Here is a 17,402-nt window from a genome sequence, read left to right as displayed (position 1 = left end):
TATAGATTCCTTTACTGTTTGCCTGGAATTATGGATGTAGAAATGTTTGCAACAATTGTCAAAAAGAGATGACATATATAATTCCATTGTGAGGCTGTTTGCAGTTTAATAGCCAAATAATCTATTCTCAATTTGCTTGATTCTTTCTTTATTAAATAAACTTGTGATGACAATGTGGATTCCAAGTAGTTTACCTAGACAGAGAAGATATACTGGGACCAGCAGTTAGTGTAGTGGCTATGTTGCTGGACTCCCGTGCAGTCGACTGCGATTTGCGTCCCGGACCCGGTGGCTTAAAACTCAAGCCGGGCGCATGTGCGTGCGTGCCTATATATATACACTGAAAAAACAAGGTCTAGTCCCCTTAATAGTTATATTTATTTTTAGTTTCATGCTAGAGTCACTGGGCTCAGTTTGGTTAAAGTATCAGCTTCTGCAATTCTGGCACGTTGATTTTTTGAGGCCACTTCAAGAAAGGATAGTCCCTGGTTCATGCTGCATTTATTTATTTATTTTATAGAGAGATTTTTGCTATCAGGCCCATGCCCTTGCCCAAGAGACAGAGAGAGACAAAGTGAGAAATTACTCCCTAAAGGGGGATGACCACCCTGCAGTCCTCCTTCATTCTCCTCTTGAGATTTTGGGCTCACACACACATGCACCTGGTGTGAGCTTGAAGCTACTGGGTCTGGGACTTGAACTGCAGTTAATTATGTGGGAGTCCAGCAATTCAACCATTATGCCATCTGCTGGTCCCTTCCACCCTTTTCCCATGCTGCATTTATTAACTCAATGCTTCCCTGTGGTCAGGCATTTAGTTGTCAGCTGGTTTTCTCTAAGAAATCCTCTGACATCGGTCTATTAACAGTGCTCCTCTTCTGACCTATTTTCTTTCTTTTCCAGTTGACGCTAAGGTAGGTATAAACAGATGCTTGGTAGATTACACGCATTTTCTGTAGAATATGTATGGCGATCCTAAAGTTCCAGATGCTGATATGCTGTATATCATTAGTTCATTTATTTACCCTACACCAATGTATTTTATTATGTCTCTTATGTATATTTTGTGAATTCAGTGCCAAGCAAACAAATACAAGTCCTACCTCTGTGTGTGCAGCCCAGTGTAAGTTTCTCAGCAATTGTTGGAAGCATTGGTGTTTCACATGGTGGCCCTGATTTTTCGTGGTCCAAATTGCTATAAGAGATGATTCTGCAATTAAATTTATTTGAATGAATTCCCTTAATTACTTTAACTAATTTAATTAACTAAATTAATTATAATTTCTTCACAAATACTCAAGGTTATTAGCCAATTAAAGCCAATTAAATGTGTTCACAGTATAGCCTACTTTCTTATATAAAATACATTAGATAGGAACCAGCAGTTGGTGTAATGGTTACATCACCGGACTCCCACATGGCAAACCATGGTTCGAGTCCCAGACCTGGTAGCTTGAAGCTCATGCCGGGCACGTGTACCTGCATGCCCAAAATCCTTAGAGAAGAATCGAGGAGAAGGGATTGCAGTGTGGCCATCTCTCTAGCAGGGATTTCTGTCTTTCTGACTCTCTTGTCTCTCCAGTGAGCACATATCCCCATAGCAAAAAAAAAAAAAAAAAACCAACCAAAAAAACAAAACAAAACAAAACAAAAACTTCTCTCTAAAAATGAACAAAAAACCCCATTAGATTTAGCACAATATAAATATACCCTTACCAAAGGTCTTCTTTGATTGCATTAGAATCAGAAACATTTTCATGTTAGGGACTATTTCCTTCTTTATGTAACTGGAAAATTATTTTAGACCCAAGGAAAATTTCAGAAAGCTTGGAATCACTTTACTATTGCCATGGAAGTTGATCCAAAGAGCTACCTTGCCCATGAAGGAAGAGCTGTGGTCTGTCTTCAGATGGGTAATAATTTTGCTGCGATGCAGGATATTAATGAGGCCATAAAGGTAAACATGCATTTTGGGGTATGTTATTGTTCACATAAATTAACACTGGTAATTAATAGATTCAAGTAAAAAGTTCTCTGTTACCTTTGTAAAGGAACTTTGGGAAAAATCTTTTTTCAAGTGATTTCTAGGGTCAAGAGTTATAACTTAAGAATTTTAAAACCTAACTGCATTTCAAAGTAAAAAGTAAAATTCCTAATGTTGATTTCTCTCAGTAAATGGAACTTATAGTTTCATGAAGCATCAATACTGTTTTATAAACCTCTCCAAAAAAGGAAAAAAAAATTAATAAAAAGGGACCAGCAGTTAGCGTAATGGCTATGTCACTGGACTCCCACGTAGTTGACCATGGTTCGAGTCCCAGACCTGGTGGCTTATATTCACACCGGGCATGTGTGCGTGCGTGCCCAAGATCCCGAGAGGAGAGTGGAGGAGAAGGGATTGTGGTGTGGCCATCCCCCCCTGGGGGGATGATTTCTTGCTTTCTGTCTCTCTGTCTGTCTCTGTCTGGCTGGCGAGCGCATGCACCCTATAGCAAAAACCTCTCCCAAAAAAAGAAAAAAAATGCTGTTTTACAACACAAAATGGATGATGTAAAATAATGTTCTAGATTTGAAGGAACTAAGGAAAAGGAAAAAAACAGTGTAATCCCCTGATTATTCCTGTAGAGAAGTGGCAGATAAATATCTCATGTTTTGTATGCAGTGTCAAAAAGTCTTCTGTAAATTTGAGTAAATGCAATTTTTGAGATGAGAAAAAGGACAGAATTAATTGAAAGGTAATTGTAAGCATGGCTTTCTGATTTAATTTCTTCTCCAGGTTACCATAGCTAACCAGATAAGCTTTAACCTCTGTGTCTATTCTTTGGAAAGGAACTGAGTAAAACAGTCAGATTATTTGTTTTATTGCAACCGAATCAACAAAGTGTTGACAATGAACCAACTGCATACCAAGTCCTTTCTCAAAATATTTGTTCTAATAGGGTTTTACCTGCACTATAAAATTACTAGTTTCTCAGAAGTAAATTTCATAATGTTCATTTTTGCAGACATGAAATAGGAGATGAGGACTATTTCCAGGTGCTAAATACTCATACTTTCATATTGCAGATCAATGCTACAGCAGAATTCTTAACAAACCGTGGTGTGATTCATGAGTTCATGGGTCAAAAGCAGAATGCAATGAAAGACTATCAAGCAGCAATATCGCTAAACCCCAAGTACTCGCTGGCTTATTTTAATGCAGGAAATATCTACTTTCACCACAGGCAGTTTTCCCAGGTAATGTGAGTTTTCCTTAACATTTCCTTTTTGTCATTAAATGCTTTCTTTGTTGTATATAATTTCAAAGTGCAATCTTTACATCTCAGGCTAATAACTCATTAGCTCTTCTTAAAAATGTTCTTTTTTAGGAGTGTCTGTAAGTATCCATTAAACATTACAATTCTGTAGATTTATTCTCCTCATTATTATCAACCATACAGTACATGTTCAGTGAAAGTATGTGTACAGAAACATTCTCTTAGACTTCTCTAAGTGTCACTTCCTTCGCTAATCATCGCCAGTCTGAAATCCTTTAGTCTTTTCTCTTACTTCCTTCAAGACCCTTTTTAGGATATAACTTCTTATGATCTAACTCAATTTATACTTTTCTAAATTTCAATTACCTGAGCATTTGATGGGGAATAAGGCTACTTGTGTTTTAATTTTGTGTGACTTCTTAATCTCTTTGGACCACAATTTGTAATGTCTGAAATGACGTGTTGTGTTATTAGATGATATTTTCTTGTTTAAAAACTTATTCAAAATGAATAAAATAATTGAATAAAATGAATGAATTATGATACATTTGCATGATTTAACTCTCATAAATTTTTACTTTTTATTCATAATTGCTCTTATTATACTTTTCTTCCATTTATTTTGTGTTATTTGATTCTCTCTCTCTCTCTTTTTGTTTTAGTTGGAGATTCGTTCATTTATTGTCACCCTTTCATTTGTCTCATGAAAAATTAGGAAGGTTACGCCTTTTTCCCCAAGTGCTCTTTTGGCAGTATATCACATAATTGGGTCTATAATGTTTATTTGTTTATTTTTAACTTGGATAAAATACACATAACATAAAATTTATCATCTTAACTATTTTTTAATGTATAGCTCAGTAATAAGTTTACCGTGTAATGGCTTTATTATTAATGTTTTCCAAAAATTTTGTACCTATATTTTATTTTTGTCCTTTGCCTCAAGAATAAACTTATCAGGCATTTAACTTATAGGAAGGCTTTTATGTTTTCTACATTTTGGAATTTATTGTTATGGTTTTTCTAAAGAAGAGGTTTTACTGTCAGGATATAGTTTAATCTACATTTCTTTTTTTTTGGAGAGGTTTTTGGGGTGTGTGCTCACCAGAAAGAGTCAGAGAGACAGAAAGCGAGAAATCACCTCCCAGGGTGGGTGGCCACACCGCAATCCCTTATCCTCCATCTCCTCTCAGGATTTTGGGCACACATGCACACATGTTCGGTGTGAATTTAAGCCACCCGGTCCGGGATTTAAATCGCTATCAACTACATGGAAATCCAATGACATAGCCATTATGCCAACTGCTGGTCCTGAGTTTAATCTATATTTCTATAGTCTAACTTACTATGTTTTTAATTAGCTTATATCTGTATGCTTTTTATCACTTGTTTTATCTTGGACTGAAAAGGTTTATTTAAATATCCTCTTATCAGTGTGTTCCTATGCATTTCTCTTTACATCTCTTGTAATTTCTGCCTCATGAATTTGCTGTTCTATTATATCATATATTTCAAACTGACTATCTATACATGGTGAATTATAGCCTTCAGCATTACAGGTGTCATTTGTTTCTTCTAATGTTCTTTGGAACAAATTCTACTTTATCTTATATGAAGATCATGACTTTTGATTTCTTTCTTTCTTTTTTTTTTTTGGAGGGGGTTTTCTGGCCTGGTATTCCTTCACCTTTTCTTTTCAGTGTTTACAATTCTTTGCCTTAATTGTGCCTCTTTTATAATGCATAGAGTTGGATTTTGCTGTGAGAATCAACTTGAAAATAATTTTCTTTTAATAGGCAAATTAAGGCCATCTACATTTTGGCATGATCAATATGTTTGGTCTTAACCTTATTATTTTATGTAATATAAAGTGTGTTTATGTGTATTTGAAAAGTATTTTATTCCATGATCTGTTTTCTTTAATTTTTCTTTTGGAATTTTTCCTGATATTTAGGGAGGTTTACAGTTTTTCTCTAATGATTACTTTTATAAAAGGACCTTTAATAGCCTTGGTTTGGGAGCCGGCAGGTGGTGTGGTGGTTAAGGATGCTGGACTTCCACATGGCCAGCCACGGTTTGAGCCCTGGATCTGGCAGCTTCCTTTCTTGCTTTCCCTCTCTCTCTCTCTCTCTCTTGCTCTGTCCTTCTCTGGTCAAATTAAAATAAATAAATAAATAAAGTTAAATAAAATAATTCTTAAAAAAAATATACCCTTGGTTCCTTATTTCTTTAGTTTCTCTATTATGAGCAACAGTAAAATTACCCTATAATGTCTTCTGTCCTCCCATCCATTATTCCGTTTTAGTTTGAAGTAGTCTTTTTTAAAAATGTGCATCATTGTATTCTTAAATATGTCTAAATGTATTGTGTCAGCTTGGGATGCTGGACTTCCACATGGCCAGCCACGGTTTGAGCCCTGGATCTGGCAGCTTCCTTTCTTGCTTTCCCTCTCTCTCTCTCTCTCTCTTGCTCTGTCCTTCTCTGGTCAAATTAAAATAAATAAATAAATAAAGTTAAATAAAATAATTCTTAAAAAAAATATACCCTTGGTTCCTTATTTCTTTAGTTTCTCTATTATGAGCAACAGTAAAATTACCCTATAATGTCTTCTGTCCTCCCATCCATTATTCCGTTTTAGTTTGAAGTAGTCTTTTTTAAAAATGTGCATCATTGTATTCTTAAATATGTCTAAATGTATTGTGTCAGCTTGCTTCTCTACTGTATCTTTAGAATTTGAAATGTTACTATTTGAAATGTTTGAAATGTTATACCATTTGATATGTTGTAATTTTCTCCCATTTTATTGCATTTCATTAATCTGATACCACCAGAGGATTTACTGTTTATCACCTTTATTGCAAAGTTTAGTCTTAGTTCTCTGGTTAAGAGTATTTCATTCTTATCACTAGACTTTTTGCCAAAGTTCACTTCTCCCTTTATCTTTTCTTGGTTGTCTTAAATGAATCCTCTGGTAGAGACCTAAGGAAGGACTTATGAGAACAATATTTCCTGAACTTTTGCATAATCACAGCTGTTCGCCTTGATAGCTTAAGATAACATGTCTCTGATTCATTTTTTTCTTTTCTTGAATGTTTTGTAAGTGTTGCTTCCCTGTTTTCTGGTGATGTTGGTGTATGTTGGTGTCAAGAAGCCTGATATAAATGGTCAAGATAACCAAAGACTTTTTTTAAGTAAAATGTTTACCAGATATGCCTTAGGGTTGACCATTGGCAGTCATATTTATCAAATACACAGTACATAGTTTTATTATGAATATTTCAGAAAATTTTTGATAAATTCAATATATATTTTTTTCTATTTCATTGTTATTCTTCATGGAGAGGATGCATATGAGTTGTAGATCATGTTGGATATTCTTTGACTTCTACATACTATCTTTTCTCAATTTAAAAAGTTTCTTCATTTCAGGGCTGGCAGGTGGCATGGTGGTTAAGGGGGCTAGACTCCCACATGGCCGACCATGGTTTGAGTTAAAGACCTGGCAGCTTGCTTTCTCACTTTTTTTTCCTCTCTCTGTCCCTCTCTGGTTAAATTAAAATAAATAAATAAAGTTAAATAAAATAACTATTAAAAATCTTCATTGGTGCTTAATTTTATTTGACTTCCTCAAATCTCTTATCTAAACCTTTGCTATTTTTTTCTGAGATAGCTATTATCCCTTCTAGTCATAATTCAGGCTTCTTTTTTTTACTTTATTTTTCTAGTTCTATTCCATTTCCAAGCTTTTGCTTCTTGGTCATCTTCTTTTTGAGTTCTTTTATTTCTGATTTTTTTTTTCTCAACTGTAATTTTGTTCTTAATGGTTTTTTTCCAGTTCACTTGAAATGTTCTTTTTTTTTTTTTCCAAAACTTCATTGAGTTCATTCAAAAAACATTGACAAAATAAATTTCAGTTGCAATTTCACATGCACCAAAAATAAAAGTGTTACTTATAACCATGGCTTACAAATGAATGAAAAACTACAATTTCACAAAAGATTGTAAACATTTTGCACTAGTCAGACCTTTCCTTTAGGCAAAGTGCTCTTTTGATGACAAATAAATGAACAAATACACAGTATTGTGAACTATTTCAGACAATCAAATAATGTTCTGATTGTTTTTTCTCATGTAAGCAAAAATTTATCATTTATAATCTTTTTTCTTTCTTTCTTTTTTTTTTTAGAGGTTTTTGCTACAGGGCGCGTGAGCTTGCCAGACAGATGGAGAGAGACAGAGAGACAGAAAGCGAGAAATCACCCCCAAGGGGGGATGGCCATGCCGCAATCCTCTATTCTCCTCTTGGGCACGCATGCACACATGCCCGGCGTGAGTTTTAAGCCACCAGGTCGAAGACGCAAACCATGGTCGACTACATGGGAGTCCAGCGTCATAGACATTATGCTAACTGCTGGTCCCTCTTTTTTTTTTTTTTGTCTCACACCCACCATCCACCACGCACTCTCTACCAACCACTTTCCCCGCTTTACTGTCACTAACATCCACACTGCTTCTCTCCACCATCACATATTTAGATCTCTCAACCTCTGCCGTAGAGTGCAGACACTCAATACAAATTGGATGGAGATATACTATGTGTATCTTTTAAAGTCTGGCTCACTTCACTCAACATTAAATCTCTATTTTCCCATTTTGAGTTGAACCATAGGAGCTCATTGTTTCTTATAGCTGTGTAATATTCTGTAGTGTATATATGCCACAGTTTTTCAACCCAGTCATCAGTTTTTGGACACTTAGGTTGGTTCCATGTTTTAGCAATCATAAATAATGCTGCAATACATATGGATGTGCAGATGCCTTTCCAATTGATTGTTTTCTTATCCTGTGGGTAGGTAATAAGAAGTGGGAATACTGAGTCATATGGAAGACCAAGTTTTTTCCCCTCAAAAACTTACAAATAGAAATTTTATAATTTTAATTTACATTGTAGCAGTACTTTTTTTTTCTGGTAAGTTTTTATTATCTTTCCACAATTAAAGCTGCTTTTTCTTTGGATTCTCTATTTACAGTGAGAACAGGCAAATTACTTTTCCGTCTCTCATACTTGAAAGAGATAAGTTGCTTCCTAGACCAATAGCAGAAGTTCTGGTGGGAGGCGGAAGGTGCGGTGATGGGACGTGACGACTGTCCACGTTGGACTGTATGTGATGTTAATGCAAAGGACTCTACAGTACGTCCTCTCCAGTCTAGCCTAGGCTGGTTTGGAAAGGCTTCTACCACAAGCTGTTTTACTCAGAACATTTTACAACTTGCACTTTTAAGATGACAAATTCATTTTTCCAAAAGCTGTTCTTATTACTGGCATATTTTGAGAACTGTCACCTCTCTATTACCTTCTGCCACATGATATTGTCACCATACTCCTTAACAAAATGACCTTTAGGGGCACGTTTATGTTCTGAATTGCTTTGGTTCCAGTCTGTTTTGCTGAGCAAGTGAAGCACCCACTTCTGGATTCCTCTCGGTTCTTCATTCATTCAGTCTCCATATATTTATGGTGTCTGCCATGTGCTAAGCCCTGAGGGCACAGAGCGGACCGAAATAAGGGAAGGCTTCTTTTCTAGTGTAGCTAAGATTTTATTAGAGGAGGAGAAAGAAAAAAAAAAGAAACAAAATGCTAGTAGTGAAAAATACCAAATATAGTTCCTTTTAAAGATGATTGTATTAGTAATAGCATACGTGGGTAGGGAGTATGGGTAGAGAGAAGGGCTTATTCAAGGACAAGCTTTGAGATAACACCAGTATTTAGAAGCAAAGCAGGAAGAAGGTGCCAGAACATAGCCTGAGAACAGAGCACCCAGCCAGGGTGATAGGAGGAAAAGCAGGATGCCTCTCAGAGAGAATCAAGTGCCTTAGGAAAGGAAAAGCGCCTTGCATACAAGGCTGCTGAGAGGTCAGTTAAGAGGAGGATGAAGTAGGTCGCAGATAACTTTGATGAGAGTGTTAGAGAAACAGTGAAGGCTGAGCGTGCTGAAGGAAATAGGAGGTGAAGAATTAGAGACAAACAACTATAGATAATTGATTTAAGAAATTCCTCTGTGAAGAGTAGTGGTGAAATCGAGGTGGTAGCCAGAGTGGGCTGGAAGGGTGAGAGTTTTCTTTTGTCTCTCTTTTTCTTAAAAAAAAGAAAAATGGTCAGAGGCTGTGTGCTTGCCAGAGACAGAAAAATGGGAAGAAGGAGTGAGAGAGAAAGAGAGAATGAACTCCTACTGGCCCTGCTTGGCTGGAACATGCCGAGTAATATGTGTGTGCACGTCCAGGATCTGGCAGGCTGGAAGACTGGAGGAAGGGGATCCCAGTATGACAACCCTGTGGAGGGTGCTTCTCTTTCTTGTGTGTGTGCATGTGCTCTGCCATGAATTTAAGACAAAACAAAACACAAACAAATAAGAAACTGGATCTTCGTTCTAATCAATTACAGATTTGAGGGCATTAGACCAACTGTTAGAAAATCAAGGCCATCCATTGAGGTCTATGCCTTTAGCCTCTGACTGTCTCATAAATAATACTCTGAAACTTCCAGAAACCTCATTAAATTTATAGGTTTTTATTTTCTAATACTACATTGTAGAACTTCTAACAGAAAGCTACTTGTTTAAAGTTTGGTACACTATAGGTGTTTTACCGAGTTCTTTTAAAGATTTATTTTATTTTATTATTATTATTTTTAAATTGTTATAGGCCACACATGCTCACCAGAGAGAGAGAGAAAGTGAGAAAGCAAGCCACCAGGTCAGGACTTGAACCACGGTTGGCCATGTGGAAGTCCAGTGCCTTTAACCATCATGCCACATGCTGTCCCCCTGAGTTCTTTTCTTTTAGCCGAGGTAGACAATTGCTCCTATGTGATTGAAGTCGTGCTTTTGTGATGTTTAATTCTGTATCCTCTATTGATCATTGTCAGTGAATTAAATGAAGCCTAAATTACTTTATGAAGGAAATCTTGTCCCTGCTTGGAGTCATTTTCTTGTTTATTTATGATGACTGTGAGTGCAACCTCCACTTCGGGGGAAAATTCTTTCTTTTTTTTTTTTTTTTTTTTGGAGAGGTTTTTGCTATAGGGCACGTGAGCTTGCCAGACAGACAGAGAGAGACATAGAGACAGAAAGCGAGAAATCACCCCCCCAGGGGGGATGGTCATGCCGCAATCCTTTCTCCTCCATTCTCCTCTCGGGATCTTGGGCACGCATGCACACGCACCCGGCGTGAGATTTAAGTCACCGGGTCCGGGACGCGAACCACGGTTGACTACGTGGGAGTCTGGCGACATAGCCATTACGCTAACTGCTGGTTCCCAGGGGAAAATTCTTTCTAAGCTCTTCACAGAAGCATGTCAAGTCTGTCTTCATCTTAACAGATTCTTAACTTGCGCTTATGTTTAATATAGAATAGCCACTATTCAGGAGTGAGTTGGGCTACACCAGCAGTGAGTTATGGTAGTTAGCAGGGTTGTGAGGGTAAGAGTTTGCTTTTTTTCTCATATAGTCTTGTTCTAATTTCCTCTCAAAAGTCATAGGAAGCAAAGTTCAGAGAGTATTCCCCAAAGGCTGTGTTGCCTTTCTATTTCTAGACACTGGAAAAAAAAGACAGATCAATAATAATTGATTGAGTCTTTACATATTCCATATACCATTCTCAGTCCTTTACATATTAATGCTCACTTAATCCTCATACCAATACTGGAAGTGGAGTTTTATTACCTTTGTTCTAGAGATAAGAAAATTGATGCAAATAGGGCTTTAGTAACTCACCCAAGTAGCAGGCAGTATTGGAGCCCTTCAGTGGTCTGGGTTCCACTGTCTAGACACCCAGGCTCCATGCAATCAGTGTTCCATGTCACCCATGATAGCATTACCCAGGGGCAGATCCTTGGAAAATAGGTCAGTAAAGGAAACTGAGAAAACAATCAGAGATACAGGACAAAAGCCAGGGAGAAACCCTGTCTCAAGGACAGAGAGATTTTTAAGAAGGCAAGAGGAGTTAAGAGTCTCCATACCACAGAACTGTCATGGAAGAGAAGGTCTAGAGAATGCCCACTAGGCTTGAGGGCCACTGCAGCCTTAGCAAGGGAAAAAATATGAAATAGAGGAGGTAGACAGAAACCAGATTTTGGTGGTTTGGGGAAAAAAAATCTGAGTGCTAAGTCATTGGAGAAAATAAGCCAACTTGTATAAGTGACTTTGCTTTAGGGTACTAGGTACTTTTTTTTTTTTTTTTCTAAGAGATTTTTCACTATAGGGTGTGTGCATTTGCCCGAGAGACAGACACAGAAAGCAAGAAATCACCCCAAGGGGAGATGGCCACACAGCAATCCCTTCTCCTCCATTCTCCTCTTGGGACTTTGGGCACATACACACTCGAAACCAGCATGAGTTTTAAGCTGCAGGTCAGGGACTCGAACCACAGTCCACTATGTGGGAGTCCAGCGACATAACCAGTATGCTATCTGCTGGTTCCAGAGTCTTTGATCTTTTTAACAAGTAGACTTTTTTTTTCTTCTCTCTTCCTCCTTATAACTTTTCATAGTTTAACTGAGATTTTATCCTTTCAAGTGTGGCTTGGAAACATATTTGAAAACTTATTTATGTGTTCAGCTCTGTTTTTATATGCAAAATGTTATGTTTTTAATTTGCATTTTATCTTCTTGTTGTAGCCTGCTTTTCTTTTTGGGGTAGGAGCTTGATAATTTTATTTATTTATATATTTTATTTTTAATTTATTTTATCCACTCAATTGGTATATATCCCTTAGTTTATAAAGTGAATTTACCCAACATGAACACATTTCACACCAGTCCAGTCCAGGATACCAAGCGCATTATCATCAACAGACAATAATCCATCACTGCATCCCACAAATGTCCAACCTCTCCATTTTCCTCTTTAATTTCTCTCCTCTTACTCTCCTTCTTCTCTTACCCTCTTCCCACAAAGTCTTCAGTATCCCTAACCATTTTCAATGCATCTCTAGTCTTTCATTTTCTTTTCTTTCTTTTTTCAATTCTTTGAGAGGTTTTTGCTATAGGGCGCATGTGCTCATCAGAAAGACAGAGAGAGACTGAGAGACAGAAAGCGAAAAATCACCCCCCAGGGGGGATGACCACACCGCAATCCCTTCTCCCCCATTCTCCTCTCAGGATCTTGAGCACGCATGCACACAAGCCCAGTTTGAGTTTAAGTCACTCGAACTGTGGTTGGCTACATGGAAGTCCAGCAATATAGCCATTGCTCCAACTGCAGGTTCCTAGTCTTTCATTTTCTGCTGTTAAGAGTGTGAAGAGTTGGTATATGTTAAGTGGAGACATACTATCTCTCTCTTTCATAGCCTGGCTTACTTCATTCAGCAGATCTTCCATATTCGCCCACTTTCTATCAAATGCCAGGATCTTGTTTTTTTATGACTGAGTAGAATTCCATGGAGTATATGTGCCACACTTTTCAATCTATTCATCTGTTTGTGGACATTTGAGATGATTCCATGTCTTAGCAATTGTGAATAATGCAGCAATATACATAGATGTGCAAGCACTTTTCTGACTGAACCGTTCTCCTGTCCTTTGGGTAGATACCCAAGAGTGGAATTGCTGGATCATATGGTAGTTCTGTTTGTATATCTTAGAGGAACCTCCATATTGTTCTCAACAGTGGCTAGACCAACTTTTATTCCCACCAACAGTGTAGGAGAGTTCCCCTCTCACCACAGTCCTGCCAGTACTTATCATTTTTTATTTTTTCCATCTTCACCATTCTGACAGGGGCTAGGTGGTATCTCATTTTGGCTTTGATCTGCATCTCCCTTATGATGAGGGATGTTGAGCATTTTTTCATATGCTTTGGGCTGTTTATAAGTCTTCCTTAGAGAGATTTTGTTCAGTTAATTTTCCAATCTTTTAAATGGGTTGATCTTTATTTTTTTTTAGGGTAAGCCACTTGATTTCTCTGTGTATTCTGGTTATCAGTCCCTTGCCTGAGGTATTTCATTTTCTTGTTGTAAACTGCTTTTCTAATTTATGTTTTGTCTTTGTGTTATTATTGTTACTGATTTACTCTATACAAGAATATGAGGTTTGGATGTTGGGTAATAGAAGCATTTCATCCCAGCAGAGAATAGTATTTTATTGATATTGTCTAGAATTGCTGGCACATGGTGGTAACAAAAAGCAGAGCAACTTTTGGGTTTTACTCTTGGGTTTTCCTATTGCTTTTTACATTTTCTGCAGACCATGTACTTCTTTATCTGGGATGAAATGCTTCCACTGCCTGCTTAGTATGTGACTGACTTTAATTTTAAATTTAGAATAGAAATGTTTCAAATTTCTGTACACCAATGACGATATATTCAAATGATCATTGTCTTCACAATTTATAGGCCAGTGACTTTTTCTCAAAGGCTTTAATGTTTGATCCAGAAAATGAATTTGCTCTCATGAATCGTGCTATTGCAAATACAATATTAAAGAAATATGAAGAGGCAAAAGAAGATTTTGCATGTGTAATTAAAAGCTGTCCTTCTTGGGCTGCAGTTTATTTTAACAGAGCACATTTCTACTGCTGTTTAAAGCAATATGAACTGGCTGAGGAAGACCTCAGTAAAGGTATATTTTGGCAATTAGTTTGATATGATTACAGCGGATGATGTGTTTGTTTTTATACTACAAAAGAGGAAAATAATCAGATCTATTTGCCTATACAAACTTACATAAGAATTAATGTTTTTAGATACTGTGTTTTTAATGTAATTAATACAGATTCATTTTTTAAAAGAATTATTTTATTTAACTTTATGTATTTATTTATTTATTTTTAATTTGACCAGAGAGGGACAGAGTGTGTGAGACAGAGAGGGAAAAGTGAGAAAGTAAGCTGCCGGGTCCGGGACTCTTATGGCAGCTGGCCATGTGGGAGTCCAGCACCCTTAACCTACAGGCCACCTACTAGATTCCTTTTTAAAGCCTCAATAAGCTGAGATATATAGAACTACTAGGAAACCATCTCCAAACAATGCCAGCCTTTCAAAGATAAACATTGTACTGTTTTTCCCATTTTTTTTTTAGAAATATTCAATATTTTTAATTTAACTAAATAGTTACATTTCAAAAATGTTTTCAAATGAGTGATATCAAAGTTTTACAAAATTTTAATTTTTATGAAATGAGATTATTTTTGAGTGCTAGCAGAAACATTATCTTCAATTTATTTTTTCTTTTGCAGCTCTGTCTCTGAAGCCTGATGATGCTGTAGCATATAATCTTAGAGCAGAAGTTCGTGGTAAAATAGGTTTGATTGAGGAAGCTATTGCTGACTATAACCAAGCCCTTGGTCTTGAAGACTATACTTCGCTTATGTGATTACACAGACTGTATCTTCTAAAGTAGTTTACACAGCTTGTTCCTCCTGAAACTGAAAATATATTTGTTGTTTAGAAGGTAGCAGTATCTTCATTATTGATTCATTATGCTTAGTCTTCTAAAAACCTTTTAATACATTTTAACAACATATTTGTTATATAGCAGTTGTAAAACTTTTCAATCATTTTCTGCATATTTGAAATCCCACAATAATTACATTTCTTCAAAGGATGCAGAATTTAAACGGGTATGTTTCTTAAGGAATACTAACATTTAAAACACTTTATTTAAAATAAAATGATTTCCTTTGAAATAATACTGTATGAGTGTAGAAAAAGTGTCATCAACCTTTTCACCCGTCCCTACTCATAACATCTAGATTAAAATGAGCATCAACAGCATCCTGATTAAAAATAAAGACCTGCTAACTATAAAAAAATGAAGTCAAGTACATTTTCTCTCTCCCCCTTGAAATAATGCATATCCCTGCCTATATGCTTCCCGGTCCCCATTTTCTTCCACCAAATAAACACATTTATCTTTTTATAGTGTTTCATGTCTTCCAGTCCAGCACATACAAAGATTTGTGAGCATGCTGTTGACTTGATTTCTTTACTTTTCTTTCTTCCTTTCTTTTTTCTTTCTTTTCTTTCTTTCTTTTTTTTTTTTTTTTGAGAGATTTTTGCTATAGGGCACATGTACTCGCCAGAGAGACAGAAAGTGAGAGATCATGCTCCCAGGGTGGGGGATGGTCACGCTACAATCCTTTCTCCTCTTGGGATCTTGGACATGCATGCACATGTGCCCATGTAAGGTTAAGTCACTGAGTCCGGGACACCAACCACAGTCAACTATGTGGGAGTCCACGATGTTACCATTACTGTTCCCTGCAAAAGCTGATTTCTTAAATAATTAATGTATATATATATATATATGTGTGTGTGTGTGTATATATATATATATATATAATATGTATTCACTAGCAATTAGTGCTTCATAGTAGTGGGGAAGTAAAAATAACACAGCTAAAAATTCTTTATTTCTGGCTGAATGTATGAGAAAATGTCTTCTTTTTACCTCACTGATAATAACAAGGCTTACTGGCTTCTAATTCATTCAGATTTGCTCCACTTGATTAATTTTCCTTTTATTCTTTAAAATTATTAGTTAAATTTTTTCTTTCTTTTTTTTTTCACTTCTTCCAATACATCTCTAGTTTCTCTAACATCTGTTTTCACTACAATTTAAGCATTTTGGGAAGAATACTTTTATCCATTCAGCTTCCTTTGCTTTTAGTTTGATGAATCCCATTTTCACAGTAGAAAACCAATTTTAATTTATAAGCCACTTTAGGGATGTATTACACTATTTCAGGCTCATTTTCTTAGCATGATATATGAGATCGGATCAGCTCTAATAGGTTGTTTATTTGATGAAACACACGGATTTCAGAAGCTGTTTCAGATCCTCTTGCCTTCACTTCTTTTCAGACCTTTTTACTCCTCCCCAATCAAAGGTGGGATTTAGATCCAGGTCCTGAACCCACAGATAGCTCCTTGCTTCCCGCCTGTGCCACAGCTGTTGCCCACTGCCAGGGGCTCCTCAATTAACCGTGAGTTATCAGATGCTGTGGGACTCTCTCAGTGCCCGCCCACAAGCATGGTGGATGTGCAGGAAACCCAGGTACCCAACAAATGAATCTTCGCCAGTGGTGAAAAGGAACTGATAGATACATTCTCTCCTTTTCATCCCTAGGTGGAGTGCCTTGAGACATTTACTTTGTAAAGTTTCCTGGAGGGTAGTCCTCAGAGATTATGCAATTCCTTGCCCTTTCCAGAGGCCAGTTTTAAAACACACCTCATGTTGTTTTTTCTCTTTTCTGTCATAGTCCCCTTTTTACCATCACCACTTCCTTGGCTTGTACTTCTTGACACAGAAGCATTTGCCTCTAGTTCTACCTTCCAGAGGAACCCAGGCTAAGACAAATTAGTGACTGATAACTGTGGGGGAATGATACCAACCAAGGGTCATGGAGCATAACAGGACTAATTGTCACAGCCAAGGCTGTGTCCTCTGGCTCATATGCTGTGGGCACCCACAGTTGCTATCCACACTGTGAGCACCTATGAATTCCTCCTGAGGCATTTTGCTCAGTCCACAGACAGACCAGGCCAGAACTGCAGGGAAGGGATGACCAGGAGCAACATTCTGCCGACAGAGGGGAGATGGAAGATAAACATGCTGGGCCCCTTGCCTGTTGGGCAACTCTCCCTCACTTCCCCAGTGGGACAGAGCTCCAGGTTTCCACCAGATGGTTTCCTCTATAACACACCCTTTCCCTTCCCTGCCTCACTTCCTTCCTCTCCAGGCAAGAATGAGAGAGAGCGGGAAGGTGAGAAAGCAAGCCACCAGGTGTAGTACTCAAACCACCGTCAGCCATGTGGGAGTCCAGTGCCTTAAGCACCACACTACTGTTGTCTTCTAGGCTTTTTATATACCTTCCATTATACAGAGCCTAAAAAGCTAAAAGTTTTGTCTCCCAAAAGACTTTATGGCCAGCAGCCAGAGTTCCTAATACAATTTAGTTTCTGTGAACTTGATGCAATCCCAGGAGGCTGAACCGAAGGAGTGAGCAAGGCACCTTTGTGCTGGTGATAAACCGCAAGTTCTGGGTAGCCCTAGAGGAGAATTGTCAGACTTAGCAAATAAAAACACAGGACACCTGGTTAAATTTGAACTTAAGATACATTCGGGACTCTCTTTTTAATAATTCAAGA

The 17,402-nt window shown here is 37.3% G+C and overlaps 1 protein-coding gene across 1 annotated transcript in view; it reads left to right on the top strand.

Annotated features, from left to right (window-relative positions):
- Positions 1–15,128, top strand: part of TTC6 (tetratricopeptide repeat domain 6) — a 210,944-nt gene extending 195,816 nt beyond the window's left edge. The window contains exons 31-34 of the mRNA XM_006152364.3: positions 1,805–1,957; positions 3,067–3,237; positions 13,647–13,872; positions 14,489–15,128. Of these exons, the coding sequence (XP_006152426.2) occupies positions 1,805–1,957; positions 3,067–3,237; positions 13,647–13,872; positions 14,489–14,625 (687 nt within the window). The 3' untranslated portion in view covers positions 14,626–15,128. The remainder of the gene's footprint in view (positions 1–1,804; positions 1,958–3,066; positions 3,238–13,646; positions 13,873–14,488) is intronic.
- Positions 15,129–17,402: the final 2,274 nt, after the last annotated feature.

Source organism: Tupaia chinensis, unplaced genomic scaffold, assembly GCF_000334495.1.
Source record: "Tupaia chinensis unplaced genomic scaffold, TupChi_1.0 Scaffold000350_1, whole genome shotgun sequence".
Classification (NCBI taxonomy): Eukaryota; Metazoa; Chordata; class Mammalia; order Scandentia; family Tupaiidae; genus Tupaia; species Tupaia belangeri.
Note: the sequence above shows the minus strand (reverse complement) of the source record. Positions and strands in the feature narration are given on the sequence as shown.